Source organism: Choristoneura fumiferana, chromosome 29 (assembly GCF_025370935.1).
Source record: "Choristoneura fumiferana chromosome 29, NRCan_CFum_1, whole genome shotgun sequence".
Taxonomy (NCBI): domain Eukaryota; kingdom Metazoa; phylum Arthropoda; class Insecta; order Lepidoptera; family Tortricidae; genus Choristoneura; species Choristoneura fumiferana.
The window spans coordinates 4,385,958-4,411,298 of record NC_133500.1 but is presented as its reverse complement, the minus strand read 5'-3'; the positions used below and the strand labels follow the sequence as shown (position 1 = coordinate 4,411,298).

Below are 25,341 nucleotides of genomic sequence, written 5' to 3'. Positions count from 1 at the left end.
GCGGCGTCATCCAAGGCTGCTAATTCAGCTTGCAATTGCATGTCAGCAACCGCACGCTCACGCTCTGCGGCTGCGCGTTCACGCTCTACGGCCACGCGCTCACGTTCGGCCTCTAAATCGGCAACACGACGCGCGTGAAGCGCTTTAGCCGCGAGTCGCTGGGCTTGAAGAGAAGCTGATGAGCGTTGTGAAGTTTTGCTGGATGGCTGCCTTGGTGGTTTGGTTTGTTCGACGGCGGAAGACGGCTCATTTTGATCCGCCGTGGTTGCAGAAGAAGCCGCCATGGCTCTTGTTAAAACCATCTTAGTGAATTTAGATAGCGATTCAATTTTGAATTTTGACAAATAAAAATTAACTGGTTAAATATAATTTTACGGTAGAAGGACCAATGAAAACGGTAGAAATAATAAGATGCTTACCAGTGGTTCAGTTTTTATATTAAATAGCACACACAATACGATACACATTTGCAATAGATACCAACAAGACACATGACATATAAGTAAAAACAAAAACTATAAAAATAGACAATAAAAAAGTACAAAAACATAAAAAGAGGTCTGTCGCCAACACAGCACAACGTTTGTTTAAGTTAGTTTGTTAGAAAAACAATTGCAAACACACTGCGGCGATTGCTGCTTTCTAAATGGAAAATACAAACTGAAATATAGATGCGCAGACAAACCAGAAAAATAAGACCAACACTGGGAATCGAACCCAGGTCCTCGGTAAACCGTACCGCGTGCTATACCGCTACACCACTGTTGGTCAACGGCACAGACACGAATTTCTCCTATGCACCTCATATCTCAGCTTGTTTGTTTCTTATTTAGCCACTTAAGCAGTGACGCTAGCGACATCTATGCCGTAGCCCTCATCGAGAAACTTTCGGCATTCCATTGGAACTAACCGCTCACCCGGACAAGAGATGTCGTTATTAAGGAATCAAATTAAGATTGGTATTGGATACGGGATGACCGTAAAAGTAAAAATTTGGAATTGAAATAAAAAATACAAAAAGATTCCATAAAACCAATCTTGCTTTCTAAATGGCCGATCCAAGTTCAAGAAGGCCTACAACTTGTTACGAAAACAATATACCTCGCATTGTTTCAAAAGTCATCGACTTACATTTACCATTTCATTTATGTTTAAAAGTAATTCGGAAAATATTGTAATTCCCCATCCCGAGGGAAAAGAAGGCAACCCTTAAATATTCAAATACCGGTACGTTCAAGGACAAACGGAATAAGTAAGGAAAAACCTTTTACAAACGTTTCCGTAGCACTGTACGACACGTCAAATATAAATCTTATTAAATTCGAAAATGAAAATACCTCGAGACGAAACTCACGTCTTAAATAGCTTTTAGCTCAACATGTTTCGGGCTAATTTGTAGCCCTTCCTCTGGACACGCCACGGCGGCAGCTGAAAAGTAAACTGTAGACATATTCAATATAACCACGGGCTTGGGAGTACATACTAATATTATAAATGCGAAAGTGTGTGTGTTTGTATCTTTGTCCGTCATTCATGTCAAAATGGTGCGACAGATCGACGTGATTTTTTGCATAGAGATAGTTTATAGGCCAGAGAGTGACATAGGCTACTTTTTAACCTGAAAAAATGCACAGTTTCCGAGGGAACAGCGCATGATAACCGACTTCTAAAGCTAGTTAAATAATAAATAAATAAATAGGGATATTTTTGACACCAATTGACCTATACTTGGTTTGGATAGGTATTTAAATATAAATGTAAACAAAAGAACGTCAATGCTGTCTTAAATATTGAAATTCCCCCATTAAACTACCTTAAAAAATTACATTTCTGTATTGAAATACAGTCTAGTTTGTATTACAATGATAGATAAGTAAAATGTTTAAAATCCTTGAATGTACCAAGTCTGGCGGCTGAAGTTTGTTTACATTTAGTTAATTACCTAAACATTTCAAGTAAGTATAATCCCAAACTAAGCAAAGCCTGTACTAAAGACACTAGGCAACGGATAAATATGCACAGTTATATAGATAAATACATACTTAAATACATAAGCCACGCCATCTAAGAACCTCAAGTACTCAGCTTTGGAGCCAACGTATGACTTCGTGCCTTTTGCGGTCGAGACGGCTGGTCCTTGGGGGGATGAAGCGAAATCTTTGGTGTGGGAGCTGGGCCGTAGGCTACGGGATAGGGGTTGCGACCCCCGCTCCGGGTCGTACCTGGTTCAGCAGGTGGCGCTGGCCATACAGTGGGGAAATGCGGCTGGCATTATGGGCACCTTTGAGCCGGGTACATTTGACATGTAATTTAATTATTTAATAATTTTTTTTTTAATTTGTTTTGATAATTGTGTTTAATAAATAATTCTTTTTTAATCTTAAATGCATATTAAACATCCAAATCCGAAAACAAACGCACACACAAATGTCTGCACCGACCGGGGACCGCTCCCGGGACCTGAAGCTTCAAAATCGGGTTCACTAACCACTTAGCTATCCATTCGTCAATGCAAAATTGCGTCGTTGTGTTGTCAGGCGTCCTCTCAGTAGGAGAGGGCTTGGGCCGTATTTCTCTCGTCGGCTGTGGGACCTTCACACAATGACGTAAATTGCCGTCGTTTCATGGACTCGCGCACTGAGGGCCCATCATCGCCGCATTGCGTCTCACAGAAAATTAAACAAAACATATACTGCACTAAGTAAACAAAATAGGTACAGTCGCGTTCTTAAATTTAACGGCGTAAGCGTGATCAGATATTTTTGATCAAGTTTTTGCGCAGAAGTTTACGAACTTGACTGTACTAGAACGTATCCCTAGTATTTTGTTAGATTCGGACGTAGGACGTAGGTTCGGCGTAGCGCGTAGCGCGGTGGCGCGTAGTGTGCGTGTTGCGGCAGCCGCCGAGTCGCGTGCTCCTGAGAGGAAGGGCTACGAAATAGCCCGAAACATGTCGAGCAAAACTCGGCTTAAGACGTGAGTTATCCGTTATAATATCATTTAATATGAGTGAGTCTCACGGTAGTTTCATGTTCAAAAAAATATTAAAAAATAAAAATACGATTCTTACACTCGCCGGTTGCTGCCGCGGCACGCTCGCTTTGCTCGCTCGGCTTCGTGCGCTGTTTGCTCACGGTTAACCTAACAAGCTCCTCGCTTCGCTCGTCATCGTACCTAACTGGACTTTGCCACACATTAAATTATTGTTGCTATACTTATTACAAAACTCTTACTTGTAATTCGTACTGCCAATTGAAAAATGGTGTACACTCTTACTTACCTTAAGTAAAAAGTTGGCTTATGTATAAAAAGGGAACTGTTGCACTGACGAAACGTTATTCATTTAATAGTTGTTTGACCTAGTGAAAGATTTGACAAATGATAAGTTTTCCAAACTTTTTTAGGTCATTATGATATTCTGCTTTATAATAATTCAACCAAATGACACGTTGTCATACAAAAATTTGGTAATAGTTAGCTGTCAAAGTGACTCTTCGGCGAAACGTTTTTTGGCAAGTGATATTCGGCGAAAGGAATTTCTGCGAAAAGGCAGAACACCCTGCTTTAGGTACATGTAGGTACCATTAGCCAAATATGTGGTCTACCACCCTAAAGTTGAAAATCGTTTGCATGTCACAAAACAATAATGCCAATAAACGTGTCTGTCAACTTGAAAGTTCGACTTTAGCGACATATTCATTTGATAGGAACTTGTTTAAAAATTGGTAGACCACTTATTTGGCTGATGGTACCATCGATAAACAAGATTTTTATTGCTCATTTTATGTGTGAGCGCGACTCGCACTTAACCGTTTTTTTACATAAAGGCAGCTGTATGAATAAGCATCTTCTTGTTCTTAAGACAATTACGAAGCACCTGTATGTATCTATTTTGAGTTACCGACAGCTGACATTGTTGATCGCTATACTAATTTAAGAATTTGCAATTTAGAGTATGCCCAAGTAGCACAAATGGGTTGTATAACAGCCGGATAAAGGATTCATTAACACTTACAACAATGCAATAGATATTGTTTACATACCAAATTAATTTCTACTGAGACTTATCAACCTATTTTTTTCCTTTTTGCATGCATAATTTTCGCGGGATAGCGATGTACAAATTATTCCGACGGAGTCGCTGGCAGTTGCCCGTCAAAAACATTTTCTAATTATTACTGGCCACATTTTCTTTTCAAAAATGGAACATTGTACATAAAGGCCAACATTCAAACCTGTAACGAATTCAGAGAATGGACGGCATTCATTTGGAATGACTTTTTAATTGTTCGAAATTCGAATGCTGAAGCTTTTTTTTGTAAGCCGTTTTGGATACTTTGCACTGGCGCTAGGATGCGGGTTGCTTGAGACGATTTTTAGTGCTTGCTGTTTTTTCTAGATGGCGTTGTTTTGTTGTATTGTACTCGTATTGTATATTGTCAATGTATTTTTGTGTTGTGTATTTTTATTATGTTTTACTTAATGTGCGAAGAGCGAATACAATATTTCTACTTCTATTTATATAATGTTAACATATTTTAAGTTACACTATCTGTAATCAAACTCGACAGAGAACTGGCGAATAAGCACACATACATTACCTACACTCGAAAAACAAGCCTTCTTCGGACAGTTGGGTAAAAAGTAAATATGAAATGCTGGATAAAAAAGGCGCTGATGTAGTCCCAGAAAACACCAGATCTAGCGACAAAGGTCATTGAGATGGCAACATTGATTATAATACTCCAAGCACCACTAACTGGAAGCGGTTGAAGCTTTTGGTAATAAATAATAATTAGTAACATGCCGCGACACATGAAACCCTTTAATTTTGTGTTAATTGCGTTGTTAATTGGACGAACTGTGTACCTTCTGTTTGTAACCGGTTGTGATTTAGGAATTGATGATTAATTTGTAGTAACCTAGATGGCTTTAGACTAAGAATTAATAGACTGTATCCTAGGCAAGCGCGCTTTATCTAAAACTAGACTTTTGCTTTCCATCAGCTGTGATTATGGTCTAACGATGGCCTAATATTGTAATTAAAATAATTTGAGTTATAAAAATGACATTTATAGGGTTTTGTGAGTAGAAAAAAAACTAAACCCTTATAGGATCACTTTGTCGTCCGCCTGTCTGTTTGTCCGACTTTTTTTCCGAGTTATCAAGCTAAAATTAATATCAATGGCCACCGGATGGCCCAGTGGTTAGAGAACCTGACTACGAAGTTTAAGGTCCCGGGTTCGAATCCCGGTCGGGGCAGATATTTGTATGAATAATACGAATGTTTCTTCTCGGTTCTTGGATGCTTAATATGTATTTCAGTATATATTTATCTATATAACAGTTCTGAACAATTATTGGATTCAGAGAAAAAAGAGTTATGACAAACGATCGTTCTGACAAACATTACATTCGGACTTCCAATAATTATGCGAGCCGATACGGACCCATTTAAAGCCAAGTTTAGATCTCCAAGAAAAATTGTGTAAGTAGCAAGAGACAAATTAATTCGGTTGAAAATTGAATTTATAACGATTTTTTGAAAAGTCTATATATATCTGTCTCCTTCCAAAACGCTTTTCTCTATGCAGCAAGTATAGTGCTAATTGCATGTGACCTCCACTTCAAACACGTACCTTTTACAAACTCGCAATGTAATACAACTTGCACGGTTTTCCTTGCAAGTCTAAACTAGGCTTTAAGATACAATTTGAAAAGCATCAGTACTGGAGTAACGTCTTTATTACTAATATGTGTAGCGCCACAAATTTATGTTCCAATCGCATTTCGCCCAAACACAAACTGCTCTAATAAACTGGCTGCTATTGGCTGATATTAATTCATGTTTCAGAACAGTTAGAAATTATCAGGTTCAGATTCAGGCCCACAGAGGCTTATGTCTGTGTCCAAGTTATGAACAGAAAGAGTTTACAATGTAAAATATAAGTCAATATCAATAACACAATGCTTGGAGCTTCTTTAAAGAATAGAATTCGTAACGAGACTAGCCTATTGCTTACCTCAGAAAGTACCTACCTGTATATACCTGTGTTTTATGTACTGCTTGCTATGTCCCATCCCAGCCTCAGAACAAGAGGGCTTGGGCCTTAGGCCATTTTTAGACGACCAGATGGCCTAGTGGCTCGAGAACCTGACTACGAAGCTTGAGGTCCCGGGTTCGATTCCCGTGTCGGGGCAGATATTTGTATGAAAAATACGAATGTATGTTGTCGGGTCTTGGGTGTTTACTATGTATTTAAGTATGTCTCTATCTATATGATTATATTTATCGGTTGCTTAGTACCCATAACACAAGCTTTGCTAAGCTTACTTTGGGACTAGGTCAACTGGTGTGAATTGTCCCGTAATATTTATTATTTATTTATTTATTTATAGTTCCCACGCGGGCCCAGTGCGGTGTAATGTGGGGCGATGGGAGACGAGCAATACTACCGAATGATGAGTAAATACTGCGTGTTAAAATCAGAGCTCGAGTTTGTATTCACCATCTCTTTTCGCCTGATATTATATCATTTGATAGAATCCATTATATATATTTATAATATAAGTTTAAATTATCTAAGGAATAGAACCGCCCGGTAAACAAACGTTGGCAGTCCTGGGAGACGCCGCTCTTCTTTAGATAATTTAAGGTGATGTGGTGATGTAGCTTCACTGTGCATCCTCTATCGCATGTACAACGGGGAGTGCTCGAGGAGTTATTCGGGTTAATAGGGATCAACCCGAATAACTTAACGCATCCTTTCGCCACCGGCCTACGCGACAACACTTTCATCCTCACCATTTAGATGGTTGGCGGTCCTCTACTGTGCGCACAGCAAAACTCTGGAATGAACTATCGCCTGCGGTATTCCCGGACCGATATGACCTTCAAGTTTTCAATAAAAGAGCGTACTCCTACCTTAAAGGCCGGCAACGCACTTGTGACTCTTCTGGTGTTGCAGGTGTCCATGGGCGACGGTAATCGCTTACCATCAGGCGATCCGCCTGCTCGTTTTCCCCCTATACCATAAAAAAAAGGTGCAACCAAATAAAAAAATGATTTAGCAATTCTTAAATAATACAACTACCTACAAAGCTTTTGTGGCAAAGTGGTTAAGCGCCGGTTACGAACATGTCGTCAATGTACAAGGCGTAAAGTGGCCGCTCTAAACTTATGCCTTACGTCTTCAATTCACACGTGAAATGCGTAATGAGGCATGCGATTTGCATATTATACCTGTTTATGTGCTGTATTAGATTCGGGGGCGAACGAGCTAACTATGCAATGGGATAGTAATTTACCTGAACGCTGTACCTAGTACATAATAGATTATTACAATGTCAACACTAATTTATTTATTGTGTTTTTTAAACTCCGACGCAAAAAAAGGGGTGTTTAAAGTTTGAACGCTATGTATGTCTGTCAGTGGCACCGAAGCTCTGAAACGGGTGGACCGACTTGAACCCGGTATTTTTTATTGAAAGCAGGTTTTCTAGCGATGTTTCTTACACATGTTTTATCAAAATCGGTTCAGCCGTTTTTGAGATATTGAACTTTAAAGTGACAAAGTCGGGGGTTTTCCAACTTTTAGTGGTTCATGGAAGGAGTTCAGTTCAGTCCAAATACAATTCCCTATTTGATTTTCGCTATTGATAAGCTCAGATTTCTTTCCTACTAAATTAAAGAACTAAAAGAATTTCCTTGCTCACCCGCGACCTTACGATAGCTAAGCTTATGCAAAATATGCATGTTCATGCAGTTCCTCCAGCTCCACACTGTAAGAACACACACAAATCACACAAACCCATCTATCACCACCACCACACTACACTGACGCGTTTCGAACTCAACCAGAGCTCATCTTCAGAGTGACACAACCGTACACCATGCAACCAGTTGTTAGATACTGCATGTATGAACACGCATATTTTGCATAAGCTTAACTATCGTAAGGTCGCGGCTGAGCAAGGAAATTCTTTTAGTTCATTGATATGGACCTCCGCAAAGAAGTAACGCCAGATTCAATAAATTGTTTAAATTAAAGAAACCAGGGGCGTACCCAGCTTCTGGCTTGGGGGGGGCAAGTCAGATTTTTTAGGTCAGATCGCCCGCTTTTTGTCATACATACTTACACAAATACACCTACATGAAACACAAGGTGTATATAGTGTGTTGCGTAGGGCAAACACCCGCAAGGGATCCTGCTTCATAGGTAAACGGGGCATAATAATACTGTAGAACATACAATTTCCAGGGGGGGGGGGGCAGTAGCCCTCCCCTGCTACCCCCGGTCCCCCCACCCGATACTCGTGAATAGGGTATAAAGAATCCGATGTCACTCTCTGGCCCATAAACTATCTCTATGCCAAAAAAAAGTTGGAACCCCCGACTTTGTCACTTCAAAGTTCAATACCTCAAAAACGGCTGAACCGATTTTAATGAAACATATCTCAGAAGAATTGCTAGAAAACCTGCTTTCAAATTAAAAAAACTGCATTCCAACCGGTCCACCCGTTTAAGAGCTACGGCGTCACAGACAGACACACATAGCGGTCAAACTTATAACACCCCTCATTTTGCGCCCGTGGGTTAAAAATCACGTCGATCAGTTGCTCTGTGTCAACGTGAAAGACTGACAAAGATACAAACACACAAACATACCCTTTCGCATTTTTAATGGATTCGCATATCGAATTTTGTATGCAGGGATTGAGTATGGATTCGTCGCAGCGAGCCCGCACACGCCTCGGGCAAGACTGCTCTACAAAAGGACGGTAAATTTGCGTGGAGCCCATACAAACTAATTGCTTTCTGTTCTGTAGAGGTCGCGTCTTTGTATGTATGATGGAACTTTCGCCTGTGACTTTATGTATGTATATTGTTTGGATCATGCAAACTGTTGGACATAGGCGTCGCCCAAAGACCCCTTAAATAACAGCATTAGAAATAAGGTCTCACGAACTTTTATAGAACTCGCATTATAGTTAGTAAGTTAACTTAGTTTTAGAGTAGGTACCCTTCTTGTGTAATATTATACAGGGTTATTGATAATTCGACGTATTCCCGTTAGGAGGTGATAGGGGTGACTGTTTCACTGTTTCTGTTTCAGTGCAAGCACTGCTGCTTCACGTCAGGATTAGCGGGCAAGATGGTGGTGGCAATCCGGGCGGACCCTGCAAAATACAGGTTGCTTGCAGATTATTTTAAAAACATAACCGTTTACTTAGCTTTCCAACAATACATAAAAACTATAGGAACTTATTCCATGAAACTGAAAAAAAAATGATCACAAACGAAGCAGGCGGAAATTCTTTGTCGAACTAAACTTAAATTCGTTCTTTAAAATTTCTATAAAATTTATTAAAAATAATACCTACTTCAACGTAAATAAAGCAAAAAAATAAATTAATTAATTTTTAAAACCAGTAGCAGTTTCGTAGTAATAATAATTAATATTAAATAGCCCTTCGTCTTCGGAGCAACGCGACTCAGCGGCTGCTGCAACACGCCGCCGCTCTGCTCGCGCGACTACCCGACGAAACTGACACCGGCACACAACTACCCGCGTTTTCATCATCATTACAACTGTCAAATGTAGGGTAGCACACAACACTAACAACATCGCTCTGTAAAGGTACGTTCACACACACCGATGACGCAGCACGAGTATTTAACACCGTTTTCCAACTCGGAGGTACTCGGAGGGAGTCGCGTTGCTCCGAAGACGAAGGGCTACGGATTAGCCCGAAACATGTCGAGCTAAACTCGATTTAAGACGTGAGTTATCCGGGTCATTATATTTAATATGAGTGAATCTCACGGTAGTTTCATGTTCAAAATATTAAATAGCAATTAAGACATTTTGTAATTAAGCCTGATGATATCATTTCTATTCTGCAGTACTGCGGCACTGTCGTTCAGGAATCTTAATGAAAGCTGGTAAAAAGACGGCAAAGAAAAACCAATTAAACTGATCGCCGAAGTTTCCGGAACGTGTTTTTATTTAAAACTGGGGACAATTTGTCTGCTAAGGGTTCGTTACCATAGGATTGGTGACTTATGGTATACAACTAGACGACCAGATGGCCTAGTGGTTAGAGAACCTGACTACGAAGCTTGAGGTCCCGGGTCGACTCCCGCGTCGGGGCAGATATTTGTATGAAAAATACGAATGTTTGTTTTTGGATCTTGGGTGTTTAATATGTATTTAAGTATGTATCTAGATCTATATAATTATATTTATCCGTTGCTTAGTACCCATAACACAAGCTTTGCTAAGCTTACTTTGGGACTAGGTCAATTGGTGTGAATTGTCCCGTGATATTTATTTATTTATTTAACTAGGGTAAGTGTACTCGTGTTAGTGAAAGAACAAAACGCACATTTTTTGAAATAATAAGAATTGTATACGTTTCTAACGCGCCTCTTTTTTTTCTATAAGCACCTTTACTTGTGAGGTTCTGGTAAATATGCTTCAACTCCATAACTCCAATTATTGTCATTAAAATTGGTTTACCAATTAGCACTTTTTTGGTCGACCATACGTAACACGCGATGGCGACGGTTGGATACGAAAGTGCTGTGGGCATAGTCTCATGCTTTTCGATCATCATCATCATCATGTCAGCCGAAAGACGTCCACTGCTGGACATAGGCCTCCCCCAAGGCTCTCCACTCAGACCGGTCTTGTGCTTTCCGCATCCACCGCGATCCCGCGATCTTAACCAAGTCGTCGCTCCATCTTGTTGGAGGCCTACCGACAGCTCGTCTCCCGGTCCGCGGACGCCATTCGAGAACCTTCGAAGAATTGCGAAACTAAAGTGGCAGTGGGCGGGGCACATTGCTCGCAGGACGGATGGCCGATGGGGCCAGAAGGTTCTCGAATGCTTTTCGATACAAAGAATATATGTTTGCCTGGCACGTTGCTGTTACGGTCATGATATGATACGGAGTAATGTGTTGAGACCTGGACCTAATCGATTCAGCGGCTTAGAAGTGAAGAAGTAACAAACAAACGAACAGACTTTACAAACTTTTGCATTTACAATATTAGTGGGATTCATTTTTAACCCCCGATGCAAAAAGAGGGGTGTTATAAGTTTGACCGCTATGTGTATAAGTATTTCTGTGTGTCTGTGGCACCGTAGCTCTCAAACGAGTGAACCGATTTGAATGCGGGTTTTTTTTATTTGAAAGCAAGGTTTCTAGCGATAGTTTTTAGATATGTCTTATCAAAATCGGTTCAGCCGCATTAAAAAAAATTTTTTTTTTTTCGGATAACAGTAGATCCAAGTATTGTTAGTGTATACAATATTCTTATGAGACTAGGGTTGTAAGCAGATATAAGATAAGATATTGAGAGATTTTTGGAGATATTGAACTTTGAAGAGACAATGTCGGGGGTTTTCGAACTTTTTGTTGGTTTTTAAAATAAATAAATAAATAAAATAAATATCACGGGACAATTCACACCAATTGACCTAGTCTCAAAGTAAGCTTAGCAAAGCTTGTGTTATGGGTACTAAGCAACGGATAAATATAATTATATAGATAGATACATACGTAAATACATATTAAACACCCAAGACCCGAGAACAAACATTCGTATTTTTCATACAAATAGCTGCCCCGACACGGGAATCGATCCCGGGACCTCAAGCTTCGTAGTCAGGTTCTCTAACCACTAGGCCATCTGGTCGTCAAACTTATGTTATGCTATAAAACATCGTTTTAGTAGTCATCTTAACGTTGCAATGGTCACATAGCTTCACAGTTACATAGTTTGTAGTGCAACAGGTGAGTTATAGCGACCACCTGCCGTCAAAGTGAGACAGCTGCACGGTGAAATATGTTGGACATTGTATTTTGGTTAAAACTTATGAGATGCTAGAAGTATTACTAGGGCCAATCAACTTTTTTACCGACACTAATCTGTCCGCAATATTTTTTAAACAATTGCAGATTTTTGTAAGTAAACATGTTTTTTCTGTAATTTAATAGATGGTGTACATGATTACATGCCATCCTACGTAAGTTCCACCTATTACACCGTGAAATATCTTGTCAGAAGTACGATTTTTTGCTAACGCAAGAGACAATTTTGGTAACGCAGGAGACGCTCAAGTGTCGGTAAAATAGTTGATTGGCCCACTAGAGTTGTGGATAATGCTCATTTCGAGGCTTAAAAACTTTTTTGCAGTGGTTTGTTTGTTTTTTATTGTTTTTTTTGTGACTTGGTAGGTACATACCTACTCGTATTAGATTACTTTGTACTAGCTGTTGCCCGCAACTCCGTCCACGTAGATTTCGTTCACTGCTGCTGCTGTCCTACGAATTTTCCGGGATACAACTATTGGACTTTGGTTTAAATTAGTATATTCTGTTAGATGTTTATTTTGTATATTTGTGGGCCTGTGAGAAATGGGTACTTAGTGTCTGTAGGTTGACGCAGTTGTAAGTTCCTTGAGTGAGGGTAGGTACCGTGGTGTCGACATTGGTTTAATTGAGTCTTTTCTTTTAGTTTTAGTGCCGGTGAAATAACAGGCACTTGAGGTATCCCATCTTAGGCCTCCAGGTTGGCAACGCATCTGCAATCCCCCTGGTGTTGCAGGTGTCTATGGGCGGTGGCGATCTCTTACCATCACGAGACCCACTTGCTACTTTGCCATCCAGTCGAATAAAAAAAAAAGTTGTTTACGTATTGTTTTTCTTTTTTCTTTGTTAGTGTGCACCTCATGGTGGTCACTAATATAAATTGTATATTAGTATAAGTTCTCATTAAGTGAAATGTATCGCTGTGTAATGTGTGCTCGTGTATTTACCACGAGCTTTGCGGTGAAGGAAAACATCGTGATGAAACCTGCACAAACCTGCGAAGCAATTCAATGGTGTGTGTGAAGTTCCCAATCCGCACTGGGCCCGCGTGGGAACTATGGCCCAAACCCTCTCATTCTGAGGGGAGGCCTGTGCCCTGCAGTGGGACGTATATAGGCTGGGATGATGAAGTGAAATGTAACAATTTCTTTTGAGAAATAAAGTTCTATAAACATAACCCTCAAGATTTTGAGTCTAGCGACTCGAACTTCTAGGAGTTGGCAACACTGATGATGATGATGGAACACCGCTCAGCTTAACGCCAAGTCGGCGTCACCTAACTTTATAGCCAAGAGCGTGCAGCCTCCGCAGCTGCGCGGCGCGTGCGCTTTGAGATGGCAACAAGATGTAAGCTTAAGCGAAAGAACTAAAAAATCTGTAGGTATAGTAAGCGAGCTGCTAGTGGCTCTACCACATGCCTATTTTTAACCCCGGACGCAAAAAGAGCGGTGTTATAAGTTTGACCGCTATTTGTGTCTGTCTGTGGCACCGTAGCTTTGATTTGAATGCGGTTTTTTTATTTGAAAACATGTTTCACCAAAATCGATTGAGCCGTTTTTGAGATATTGAACTTTGAAGTGACAAAGTCCAAAATTTACAAGTTTCCAACTTTTTGTTGGTTAGGTTACATAGAATTCCATTTCCATTCAGTTTCATACAGTTTCTCAAATATCGAGGTAAAATAAAATTGTAAAAATAAAGTTCTGTGGTTTTTCTTCTCATTGGCATTCAAAGTATGTAATAAGTGTGTTGTAGAACTTTTAAAAACTTAAGTAGGTGAAAACTACTTTACTTAATTGAGAAGAACATTTTTAAAATAAGATTTCCGTTTGAAAAATATTTATTAAGCTTTAAAGTATCAAGTTTTGTTAGTTTCTCCCCTCTTTGAGCTAAGCCGACCCAATAAGGAATCTAAAAAGGCGAGTGCCTTAAAAAACTTAAGAGAAAACTAAGAAGGAAAAAGAATAAAGTTCACATTCAAAACATTCGTGAACAGCAGGGCTACTACGAAACTCGTAGTTCGTATCGTACCGTCCCTCTCGCTCTCGTATTAAATAGTATAAGTGTCAGAGGGACCGCACGACACGAACTTCCAGTTTCGAGTTTCGTAGTAGCCCTGCAGCTCAAAAATTCCCAGTAATGGATAACTGACTGTTGAAGTTCAAGTTACATAATAAAAAGAGTTTTAGATTACTAAGGGGCTGTTTCACCATCCATTGATTAGCGTTAACCGACGGTTAAATGTGATGCCGTCTCCGTCTATTCGAACAAAACAAATAGAGACGGCATCACATTTAACCGTCAGTTAACACTAATCAATGGATAGTGAAACAGCCCCTAAGCCTTGTCTTTTAATTTTTGGTTTTGTAATTTTATTATGGCAAGTCAGAGTTTTGTTTTTCTTAATTATATTTTTGTTGTTCTTCATCTGAAAATGGTAGCTTGTAAGTTACAAGTGTTTAAAAAAAAACTGAAACGAATTTTCTCATGACTTGGACCACAGCGAAATTAGCGCAAAAACTTAATTAGACAGCGATCACCTGTACAAGATGGCCGTTAATGTCAGTTTGTCTCACAGCGCGGAGTAAGTCGAGAACTATGCGCGTTTAAACAGCAACAAGCGGTCAGGCCGGTAGCGCACCTGTAATTACGCCCTTGTTGCAGGTGTATCGTGGTCGATGAAATTGAAAGAGACCCTTCTCTTTTTTTATTTGGAATATCGGTTAAGTGTGAGTTGGATTCTGTACCGTGCAGGTACAAAAATAAATAAATAAATAAATATCACGGGACAATTCACACCAATTAACCTAGTCCCAAAGTAAGCTTAGCAAAGCTTGTGTTATGGGTACTAAGCAACGGATAAATATAATTATATAGATAGATACATACTTAAATACATATTAAACACCCAAGACCCGAGAACAAACATTCGTATTTTTCATACAAATATCTGCCCGACGCGGGAATCGAACCCGGGACCTCAAGCTTCGTAGTCAGGTTCTCTATCCACTAGGCCATCTGGTCGTCTAAATAGTGTAGATTTAGTTTAAATTTCAACTTGACGGTATTTTTTTTTATATTTTATACTAGCTGTTACTCGGTTATGTTTGTCACTGTCCCGCGGGAATTATGAAATTTTCCGCATGAAAACTATTCTATGTCCTTCCCCGGGACTCAAGCTATCTGTGTACCGAATTTCATCTAAATCGGTTCAGCGGTTTAGACACGATGAGGTAACAAATAAACAAACAAACAGACTTACAAACTCACATTCATTATATTAGTAGGATAGTATAGGATTCACAGAGGCAGAGGCTCGTGGGTTCAAGTCCGGGCTTTCACTTCTGACTGAAATTTTAAGTACCACAAGCTTTTCAGCGGCGGAAAACACCGTAAGAAAACCTGCGATGCAATTCATGATTGTGTGAAATTCCCAATCCCTCTCATTTTGAGCTCATGTTCCTTGACATTTAGGAGTTGTTTCACCATCCATTGATTAGTGTTAGCTGACGGTTAAATGTGATGCCGTCTCCGTCTATTCGAACAAAACAAATAGAGACGGCATCACATTTAACCGTCAGTTAACACTAATCAATGGATGGTGAAACAGCCCCTAAATGTCAAATTTTGTGTAAATTATGATGTAATTCTATAATGAAAAACTACTGAACAGATTTGCATGAAATCTGGCATACAGGTAATACCCTGGATTAACATATAGGCCACTTTTGATCCCGAAATAATGTAGGGATCAAAAAAGGTTTAAGTTACATACCCATTCTGCGCGAGCAGACCGACACACATAGCGGTCAAACATATAACACCCCTCTTTTTGCGGCGGGGGTTAAAAAAACTTCGTCATTTCAAAGTTCAGTATGTCAAAAACGGCTTAACCGATTTTGATGAAACGTCCAAGAACCATCGCTAATAAAAAAACCGCATTCAAATCGGTCCACCGGCTTAAGAGCTACGGTGCTACAGACAGAGACACATAGCGGTCAAACTTATTACACCCCTTTTTCTCGTCGGGGGTTAAAAAAGGGTAAAAGAAACGTATTTGTGACAAAATAATCATTAAATTCTTTAGTTTTAGCTTTGTTAATTATAACCAAGTACTTATGTACCAAGACTTAACATTTTTTTTATAAAAAAATATACCTAAATCTTTTTGTGCTGTCATGTAAAGCTAGTGAAAATGAGTTACGATGATATTCCTTGCATAGGTGTCGATATTGAATGAATAAAATAAACTAAACTATTCATAATGTAAGGTTATTCCGTGAAAGTTAGCCCAATCTACCAAACCTACGTAAGACCGGCAGGGTCTTTGTCCGACGAATAAACAAGTGCATCGAATGTACAAAAGGCAATCGACGCAGGAAGACCATTGTTCAAGACAACCGTTCAGGTTCAACGGAGGAGTTAGTTCTAATCGAAACAAGTGGCAATCGGGTTTTATGGTCGTCAATTTACTGGTGTTTTGTTTAGAACCATACATACGTATACATACATAAAATCACACCTCTTTCCCAACGGGGTAGGCAGAGACTACATCCTTCCACTTGCTACGATCCTGGCATACAACTCTCGCTTCCTCTACATTCATCAATCTTTTCATGCACGCACCACGCACGTCGGCTTGAGTACTCCTGACCCGACCTTTCTTCAGAACGTCCCCGATTTGATCTGGTACGTTCGTCTAGGCCTTCCTACTTCCTCTAGGGTTCTAAGAGGCTTTCCTTTGTTTAGAAAAGTCTAAAAGAATTTATTTGCTCACCCGCGACCTTAAGATAGCTAAGCTTATGCAAAATAGGTAGGATGTTCATGCAGTTCCTCCACCTCTACACTTTAAGAACACACACAAATCACACAAACCCATCTTTCACCACCACTACACTAAACGTCAGTTCGAACTCAACAAGAGCTCATCTTCAGAGCAACACAACCGTACACCATGCTACCGCATCGACTCAAAAAATTGACAACAAAATTGAGAAAGTATGAGAGATTAAGGTGCGACGAAAAAATCATCCATTCATCCCAGACTATATCCGTCCCACTATTGCTGAGCACAGGCCTCCTATCAGAATGAGAGGGCTTGACCTGTAGTTCCCACGCGGGCCAACTGCGGATCAAGAATTGCCACGTTACCATGAAACCCTACACTTGACCAGTTTTTAGCCTGCGACGCAAAAAGAGGGGTGTTATAAGTTTGACCGCTTTGTGTGTCTGTCTGTGGCACCGTAGCTCTTAAATGGGTGGACCCATTTGAATGCGGTTTATTATATTTGAAACGACAGATAGAAAGACATGTTACATCAAAATCGGTACAGCTGTTTTTGAGATATTGAACATTGGAGTGACAAAGTCGGCGGTTTTCCAACTTTCTGTTGGTTTGGTTATTACGTCGTTGCTAAGTACATCCTAACTATGCATTTTCCTACTCTTTCATACAAAATACTCCCCTACACTCTTGCCTCGGTGCGTCGAGATTTTACAGTGCATCGCGTCGGAAGTCCGGCTCAGACAGGTAGGGGTTGATAAATAGGTAGGAGGGTAGGTATGGGACTATGGGTAGGGATGGTTAATCTTGACGAACGGATGGCCAAGTGGTTAGAGAAGCTGACTACAAACTTGAGGTCCCGGGTTCGATTCCCGGCATGGGGAAGATATTTGTATGAATAATACGAATTTTTGCTCTCGGGTCTTGGATGTTTAATACGTATTTAAGTATGTATTTAAATATATAAGTATGTTTATCCGTTGCCTAGTATCCATAGTACAAGCTTTGCTAAGTTTGGAACTTGGGCAATTGGTGTGAAATGTCCCATGATATTTATTTATTACTAGTGTTTACCCGTACACGAGCCGTGGTGGCCTAGTGGTTTGACCTATAGCCTCTCAAGCAGAGGGTCGTGGGTTCGAACCCCGGCTCGCACCTCTGAGTTTTTCGAAATTCATGTGCGGAATTACATTTGAAATTTACCACGAGCTTTGCGGTGAAGGAAAACATCGTGAGGAAACCTGCACAAACCTGCGAAGCGATTCAATGGTGCGTGCGAAGTTTGCGTGCGTAAGGATTTTTCAAAAATTCCCGTGGGAATCCCCGAAAGTTAAATCGTGGTTTTCATTGGCGTTACATTAAAAACAATCATGTCAAATTTCATGACTCTAAGCTCAGCGGTTGTTGTTTCGAGATTTTATCCCTGTCCCGTGGGAATATCGGAATAAAAAGTGGCCTATGTGTTATTCCAGATGTTCAGCTACACTTACCAAATTTCATCCAAATATGTCCAGCCGTTTCAGCGTGAAGGAGTAACAAACTCACTCACTCACTCACTCACTCACAAATTTTCAAATAAGTCAAACGTTAAACAATTTTACTGTGAACAGTCTGTTTATTTCATAAATAAAAGAGCGCGCCAAAAGGCTGGAATCCAAGGGGGATTGTTAGAATTTCAATGGAGTTTAAAAACAATTCCGTTTCCCGCTTTTTGTCGGGGGTTTGCTCACGCAAAACATACTTTTGGTTTGAGGCGTTCTGTATTGTCGATGGAAATATACTTTAAATAAACCCTTAGGTTATAGGCAAGGGTTATTAACTCTGGGTCCATATATGTGTGGCCCAGAACCGGCGATAATTTAAAAACAGAGGCTCTATGGGTCACCAGTAATTGGACTGGAATGCCACTTAATTAAAATTAAAACCGTAAATAAATTCATATGTACGCCATCCTAGAACCCAACTGACATCGCTTGTCATGCCACAAACATTAAACATGTTGCTTTACATTGCTTCTTCGAATAAACTTTAAAGTGTGATAAAAACAAAAATAAAGTTTTATTTTAAAGTCGCTGAACTAATGTTGTTCAGTTTGACGAGTATGATCTATGTTTTAATTATTTGCTCGTGTTACAGGCCACACCCGGTATAACTCTAACGTCAATGAGGGCTATCGCGAATGAATTCGCCGCTAGAGGCGCTAGTGTAGCGTGAGGTCTCCGAAATGTCACATCTCATAGTTTTTGGGTGAGCTACGCGGGTTTATTTATAATTAGAATAATTTTGTGAATATTTTGCAATATCTGAAATTAATTATGGCAAATATGCGTTCCGGGGCAATGAATGTCTGTGTTTTGAGACAGTTTTGTTGTCCTCCCTTTTTTCCGAACAAAACAGGGACTATGAAACACTGTGGCATGCTCGATATTTATATGGTACGGTTTTAAGGTGTATTAAATATGATTTTAATCTAAACTTTGTTTTCACGCCCGTAATAACAGACTTTGAAAGCCACACTTAAAAACCTCACGCAACAGTGCGCCATCTAGTGAGACAAAAAACGATAGCCCTCATTACAACATTGGCACATTGAAAATCTTGAATGGCGTTTGTATGGCTGTAAAGCGATAAAGTGCGAAAGTGTATGGCTACTTTTGATGCTACTGTACTAGACTGCATGCTTCTTACATCAAAACGGCGCACAAAATTAGTTCACAGCGCGGATTTGTGAACCTTAACTATATCGAAAATACAAACTGGGAATCGAACCCAGGTCCTCAGCAATCCGTGCTGCGTGCTATAACCCCTGCACCACCGCTGGACAGGAATCTAGACACCACAACCTGAGATATGTATGCATAGGAAAAATTCGTGTCTAGATTCCTGTCCAGCGGTGGTGTAGGGGTTATAGCACGCAGCACGGATTGCTGAGGACCTGGGTTCGATTCCCAGCGCTGGTCTCTTTTTCTGGTTTTTCTGTGCATCCATGTCTCAGTTTGTATTTTCGATATGGTTTCACGGGATACCCGTAAAAGTAACAAATTTGGAGTTGAAATAAAAAATACAAAAAGACTCCAAAAAAACTTAACTATACTTTGTTGACGTCCGTGACAGGGGTTGTGTCAAAGTAATATTGATGATTGATGGCTGAGATTACGAATTTAGGTTTATTGTATTTGTATTCTGTGTGCCTATCCTGTATTGTTCATGTTGGCAAATAAATAAATCTTCTTCTTCCTAAAAATCGGTGCAACCGATTTTGAGACATTGAACTTTGAAAGTTCAAAGTCACTCAGAGGGCTATGGAGAGGTCTATGCTCGGGGTTTCTCTGCGGGATAGAATCAGAAATGATGATATCTGCAGTAGAACTAGGGTTATCGACATAGCCCGAATTGCAAAACTGAAGTGGCAGTGGGCGGGGCGCATTGCTCGCAGGACTGATGGCCGATGGGGTCAGAAGGTTCAAAATAGCGTCCGCGGGAGACGAGCTGTCGGTAGGCCTCCAACAAGATGGAGCGACGACCTGTTTAAGATCGCGGGATCGCGGTGGATGCGGAAAGCACGAGACCGGTCTGAGTGGAGAGCCTTGGGGAGGCCTATGTCCAGCAGTGGACGTCTTTCGGCTGCCATGATGATGGTGATGACGAACTTTGAAATGACAATGTTGGTTTTCAACTTTTCTAAGTTGTTTAGTTTAAAACCTGTAAATTTAGTTACTTTAAATTACTGTAGAACAGTTCCAGCTGGATCAACCATTCAAATACTTCGCGATGTCTTCATGCAGAAGCTATCAATTCAACGTTCCCAAACTAAAGCTAGGTATATAGAGAATCGAGGGACTCGACTTACAAAGGTTAGGAATGCAATATCGTTTCCACTGAATCGCGACAGTTACATAGCTTTGGTTCTTATATAGCTGAAGTGCAAAGAGAAATAAGAATAGACACGGCATATTATAACTGATAGCTTAAGCCCCAGTCTTACCTTTCAGTATGTATTTGACAGATTTATGCGATGCTGTCATGCTTGCCATGGTTACTTGTGTAATAATTATAATGTTAAGTCGCAAGTTGTCAGTATGTTGTTTAATTTATTGAATCAGGCGTTACTTTGCGGAGGTCCATATCAATGAACTAAAATAATTTCCTTGCTCACCCGCGACCTTACGATAGCTAAGCTTATGCAAAATATGCGTGTTCATGCAGTTCCTCCACCTCCACACTGTAAGAACACACACAAATCACACAAACCCATCTATCACCACCACCACACTACACTGACGCGTTTCGAACTCAAACAGAGCTCATCTTCAGAGTGACACAACCGTACACCATGCTACCAGTTGTTAGACTAAAGAACCACAACCACCGTTTTAACTTGTCACTGTAACTCCCCAAGTACCCACATACGTTTCATGAAACAAACAAAACTACCCACAAATTATTAATACATTTTTTAAATTTAAAAAAGAATTAGAAGAAAATTTTTCGTTAAACTTTTTGGATTTGACAATTATTAGATTTAATAATAAACACCAGTTCAAAATTTACCGAAAGCCCACGTACACAGATGCCGTGATACCAGCATTGTCTAATCACCCGTGGCAGCATAAATTAGCAGCTTTTCATTGTTATGTACATAGATTGTTAACTGTACCTCTTTCTAGGGAAGATTTTGATTTAGAGTTAAATACTATTTATCAGATAGCGTTGTCGAATGGTTATACTAAATCAATGGTCAATAGTTTGGTTCAGAAGAAGCAGGCACGGATAGTGAATAGCATGCTTTACGCCGTGTTACCATCGCAGTCTTCTAACAAATATAGGTGTAGCATTTCATACGTTGGTCGTTTGTCTGATAGAATTTGTGGTATTTTAAAATCAAACAATGTTAAGGTAGCCTTTAAGACTAACAACTCTTTGTACTCTAAACTTTGTAACCACAAAGAGAAGGTAGATAAAGGAACTAGATCGGGTGTATACAAGCTCACTTGTAATGACTGCAGTAAAGTATATGTTGGTCAGACAGGACGCAGTTTTAATGCTAGATTTAAAGAGCATGTTTCGGCATATAGGAATGAGCATCCTGATAAGTCGAATTTTGCCAAACATTTGTTGGAACTAAATCATTCTTTATCGGACTCCGATTCGTATGAAGTGTTACATTACTGTGGCAAGGGGTTTCGTCTCGATGTTTTAGAATGCATGGAGATAATTAGATACAACAGTATGGGGTCTATTATTAATGAGCAGGTAAATTTAGTTTCATCTCCCTTGCTACGGCTTGGATCTAATTTCAGCAATGGTAGTTAATAAAACATGCCTTGACAGTAAATAAATAAAAAATCAAGGTAGTTTTGAAGGACGGTTAAAAATGTATTAATAATTTGTGGGTAGTTTTGTTTTGTTTCATGAAACGTATGTGGGTACTTGGGGAGTTACAGTGACAAGTTAAAACGGTGGTTGTGGTTCTTTAGTCTAACAACTGGTAGCATGGTGTACGGTTGTGTCACTCTGAAGATGAGCTCTGTTTGAGTTCGAAACGCGTCAGTGTAGTGTGGTGGTGGTGATAGATGGGTTTGTGTGATTTGTGTGTGTTCTTACAGTGTGGAGGTGGAGGAACTGCATGAACACGCATATTTTGCATAAGCTTAGCTATCGTAAGGTCGCGGGTGAGCAAGGAAATTATTTTAGTTCATTAGTATGTTGTTCTCCTTGTTGTTTTTTTAATTTTTTAGGGTTCCGTACCTCGAAAGGAAAAAACAGAACCCTTATAGGATCACTTTGTTGTCCGTCCGTTCCGTCCGTCTGTCAAGCTTTTTTTCAGGAACGCGGGAAGGTATCAAGATGAAGTTGATATCGAATACTCATATTTGCGGTCCCTTGAAGCCTAGAATAAATCAAACTTTTAAGTCAACGCAATCAAAAGTTACAGTCATTAAACAACGTGATTCCATATAAATTGCCGTGCACTGAAAACCTATAGGGTACTTCTATTTGTCCTAGAAACTTGAAATTTGGTGTGAAGGTAGCTATTATAACACAACTAAGTAAAAAAGTCTGAAAATCTTGTTTTTTTAATGTGTCTGTAAATATCAATGACCAATATAATCTGACCCCACACTGCGTACGTTTTGCTTAAGAGCAGGGCTCTGTTTACACTGGATGGTTTAAATCACTGAAAAAGCGGGAAATATCTTCAACACACGATGCCGTGAAGCAGCAGTGCTTGCACTGTGGTGTTTCGGCGTGGAGAGTAAGACAGCCGGTGAAATTACTGGCACTTGAGGTATCTTAGGCCTCTAGGTTGGCAACGCATCTGCAATCCCCCTGGTGTTGCAGGTGTCTTTGGGCGGTGGTAATCTCTTACCATCAGAAGACCCACTTGCTCGTTTTTCATCCAGACGAATAAAAAAAAACATACTTACCTGTAAATGTGTACGGAACCCTCGGTGCTCGAGTCCGACTCGCACTTGCCCGGTTTTATTTTCTTTAATCTCGAAACTGAATAATTTAGTAGATTTTTGCGCCGACTGTAAAAATAAGTTAATTTACGTTATGACAGGTGCTTACAAAACTGCCATAAAATTAGTCGTTTCTAAGAACGTCGTATTCTACGATGGAAAAGTCAACTTCATTCCTTAAGGCCAGCCACAGACTTACCAATTTCATTTTATTTTACAATAACTGCATTAAGTAAAATTTAAATAGCTGCATTATCAGTCTTGTGAAAGGAAAATGTAATTTTAATTTAACTGTGTACTTATCAGTGCAACAATAGTCAAGCAGCAGCTGTTTCAGTTTTAACTAATAAGTACCTGGGTGACCGAGCTCCGCTCGGGCTAAGACTCGGTAACCAGCGTTATCCCAGATATAAGACCAAGCTAGATAGATTTTTCATTCCCGAAAACCCTACGGTACGGTTACGGTACGTACGTACGGTACGAGTCCAAATTTAATCGAAATCGTTGGAACCGTTTCCGAGATCCCCGAAATATATATACAAGAATTGATGTTTTAAAAGTTATTTATGTATTTCAACAAATAAATAATATAAATAACGCTACACAAATCATATCTCTATAAGTTAAAATAGGCGCAGCTACTAAGTGATCCATCTCAAAAAACTTGCAGCCACTTTAATATTATGTTATTTTAATAGTAGACACATGGTGCCTATATTCACCGTCTGGCATACATACTCTTCGCCGCTGCGTTCCTCGCTGTCGGTCGACTTCCACTCTCGTAATTAATTGCTATTACTAAAATTCAGTCTGTGTGTACCATTGACGGACTTTTCAGGGTTCCGTACCCAAAGGGTGCCAACGGCACCCTATTACTGAGACTCCTCTGTCTGTTTGTCTGTCCGTCCGTCTGTCACAGGGCTCTATCTCTTGAGCCGTAACAGCTAGGCATTTGAAATTTTCACAGATTATGTATACTGTGGCCGCTATAACAACAAATACTAAAAACAGAATAAAATAAATATTTAAGGGGGCTCCAATACAACAAACGTGATTGTTAATGGCAACAGACCGACGACCAGATGGCCTAGTGGTTAGAGAACCTAACTACGAAGCTTGAGGTCCCGGGTTCGATTCCCGTGTCGGGGCAGATATTTGTATGAAAAATACGAATGTTTGTTCTCGGGTCTTGGGTGTTTAATATGTATTTAAGTATGTATCTATATCTATATAATTATATTTATCCGTTGCTTAGTACCCATAACACAAGCTTTGCTAAGCTTACTTTGGGACTAGGTCAATTGGTGTGAATTGTCCCGTGATATTTATTTATTTATTTATTATTTAACAGGTAGACGCTTGAAATATTCACAGAATCTTTAGTTGTATAATTACTTTAATAAAATATATATTTAAGGGGGTTTTTATACAACAAACTTGATTTTTTGCTGTTTTTTTGCTAATGAATGTCTAATGTTGTATAGATAATGGTACGGAACCGTTCGTGCGCGAGTCCGACTCGCAGTTGGGCGGTTTTACAGTAACATGTGGCTTGAACGTTTGTTTACATTTATTTTTTATATGAACTGTACGTCAACAAAACTGAATCCCGTAACGGGTGGAACCATTTCATAACCAATTTCGCTATGATTTTTTGGCAGGTGTTGAGATGTCAGATGTGTGGCTCAGGATCGCTCAGCAAGCTATGGAGAGAGCTATGCTTGGGGTTTCTCTACGGGATCGAATCAGAAATGAGGAGATACGTAGAAGAACAAGGGTCACCGACATAGCCAAGCTCGTAGAAGTGGCAAATGGGCAGGCCATATAGCACGGAGAACATATCGATGGTGGAAGTCTCAATTGGCGTAAGGGACAAAATACCGAAAATCACTTTTAAACATAGAAAATTAGAGTTTTTTTTTCTCTGTCGATTGGTAGTATTCAAGTTACGATACGCCCCTTACTTTTGCTGTTATCAACATTTATTATTTTAAAATAAAATAGCTTAAGGGACATGATATAAAATATTTGAGCTGAAAAATGGCGTAAATGTATTATTTTTTTAATATTTGGGTCGTAAGGGGCAGTGGCAGTCTCATATGTCCTTTACGACCCGACTCATGTCGTTAAAAAAAAACCAACAAATATAATAAAGGGCGTATGGGTCAATTATTGTTTCATTGCCCTTTACACCCCAACATTTTATAACGAAT

General features: G+C 39.8%; 1 protein-coding gene across 1 annotated transcript in view; it reads left to right on the top strand.

The window, feature by feature from the left end:
* Window positions 1-8,722: 8,722 nt before the first annotated feature.
* The window catches only part of LOC141444065 (uncharacterized), a 59,342-nt gene continuing 42,723 nt past the window's right edge, over window positions 8,723-25,341 (top strand). Inside the window, exon 1 of the mRNA XM_074109499.1 lies at window positions 8,723-8,781. Coding sequence (XP_073965600.1) covers window positions 8,723-8,781 — 59 coding nt within the window. The remainder of the gene's footprint in view (window positions 8,782-25,341) is intronic.